This window comes from Myotis davidii, unplaced genomic scaffold, assembly GCF_000327345.1.
Source record: "Myotis davidii unplaced genomic scaffold, ASM32734v1 scaffold1250, whole genome shotgun sequence".
NCBI classification, from domain to species: Eukaryota; Metazoa; Chordata; class Mammalia; order Chiroptera; family Vespertilionidae; genus Myotis; species Myotis davidii.
In genome coordinates, this window is record NW_006282196.1 from 116,098 (window position 1) to 118,082 (window position 1,985).

The window sequence follows — 1,985 nt, forward strand, 5'->3', positions numbered from 1 at the left end:
GGCCTGGCCGTGGGCGGCTGACCGGGAAGGCTGGCCTGGCCGTGGGCGGCTGAGTCCTGCGCCGCTGACTTGCCTGCAGACACAGCCCTGCTCCCCAGTATCAGCCTCACCCACAATAAAGGAGCCATTTCGTCCCCCCTGCACGACGGGGTCATTTCTCAGCTCCTCCAGAGCTCAGGCGGGGACAGGAGACTGTCCTATTGGGTCCCCTCAAAAAAACGCCAAGAGGAAAAATGTTTTCATTTAAAGTGGGACCTATATTCACCTTGTCAGCAGCACAAGTGAGTCGCAGGCATGTGACGGGATTTGCACTGTGATACGTGTTACATGTGTGTGAGTTAGGAGCAAACAGCACCTTCTGCTCAGACGGGGACAAGGAGCCACTGAGGAGGAGACGGGGCTGGGGGGAGGGCCACCCCAGGGCACTGACGATGTTGACAGCCTGACCAGGTCTCAACAAGTACCCCCCGCCCCCGTGTCAGAAACAGAGCACCCAGTATCATCCCCCCAGCAGCGAACACGTGCGTAAAGGCGCACAGACGTCAGGACACACCCCCGAGCCTTCCTGGCTAAAGCTGGCGTGATCTCCGAGCGGTCAGATGCGAAACCAGGAGCCCTGCAAACCCAACCGCAGCTCAGAACAGACGCCGGCGTGAGCCGGGGCGGCCGGCGGGGGTCTCTGTCTTCCTCCTCCTCTCTCGTATTTGCACATTTCTTAAGTGGACGTGAGTAATGTTACGAGGCAAAAGGCCCAACAAGTTCCCTTTAAAAACCTAAGCCGCAGGAAGAAGACGCACCACCACACCAGGCAGGTGGGGGCGCAGCAGCAGCTGACACGTGAGAAGGAAAGGAGCCCGGCCACCTGACAGCCCCCACCGCCCCCACCCGAGGCCCCTCGCCCGGCCCACCTTGGCGACCTCCACCCGCGGACGGTCGGAGCGTGGATCATTAGCTCCCGGGCGCTGAAGCCGTCCTCGTGCCCAGATGAGCTGACGACGACAAATCCGATCTTGTGGGGCATCCTGTGCGCTGGGGCTGCTGGGAAGAGCAGGAAACGCTCCTTTAAAATACGGGAACTTGGTAACATATTTATTTATAACAGCGATAAGTTATTGCGTGGGAGCTGCTAGCTCAGGCCTCGCTCACACACAAAGTAATTCTCAACGTCTCCACAGTGTTTCCACCGCTGGGACAGAATCCTGTTTCTCCTTAAGCACCTTGAATAGTCGCTTCCTTTAGCCAATAGCTCACGTAACACATGGTGGTTTATAAAGGGGGCCCCGGGTACAAGGTGGAAGGGCCCTGGAAGGGGGTGGCCCAAACGGAGTCCTTCTCAGACACCCTGGGAGGGTGCCCCTGCGGTGCCCAGGCATTTCCCCTGCCTGGTCCCTAACACCAGTCCTGTGTTTTGGATTCATCCAGGCAACATGGTATCGTGGCCACCTCCTCCCCGGGGGCTTCACAGGTCATTTTTCAGTCTTAGTGCCACAGCGGAGGGTGCTGGAACCTGACCACCGACAGCTGGGCACCGACCCTGCCTGCGTGGCTCGCAGCTGGATGACCCTGGCCTGGGCCTGGCCGTGCCTCAGTTTCCCTGTCTCTGGAGTTGGGGGACAGCTGCCCCTGTGTCCGCTGTCATGCAGGTTTGAAGGACGGGCCCTCAAGGCCTTGCCCACCGTAGTGCCAAGTGCGGGGGTGGGGGTGGGGTGGGGTGGAGTGAGTCTACGGTGCGAGAAGGACTTCAAATCTGTACGGATCCGAGATCCACCATCGCACTCAGCCGAGAACAGGGAGACACCCCGCTAGGAAGCCGCAGGTCCTGCTCCTAAAGATGAGGCCGGACTGGGGGTCCCGAGCTGCGGGGTGCAACTTTGATCCCCAGGAAGTGTGGCCGGGCAGGGCTGGGGTGGCACATTGGGTGCGGACACGAGGTTGGCCCGGCCACCTGGACAGAGAGCCCGAGGGGCTCCCGAGTCAGGACCGGA

The 1,985-nt window shown here is 60.5% G+C and overlaps 1 protein-coding gene across 1 annotated transcript in view; it reads right to left on the reverse strand.

Moving 5' to 3' along the window:
• CEP104 (centrosomal protein 104kDa) overlaps positions 1-1,068 on the reverse strand; it is a 23,654-nt gene extending 22,586 nt beyond the window's left edge. The window contains exon 1 of the mRNA XM_015570076.1: positions 909-1,068. Coding sequence (XP_015425562.1) covers positions 909-1,021 — 113 coding nt within the window. The 5' untranslated portion in view covers positions 1,022-1,068. The remainder of the gene's footprint in view (positions 1-908) is intronic.
• Between the last annotated feature and the right edge of the window lie 917 nt (positions 1,069-1,985).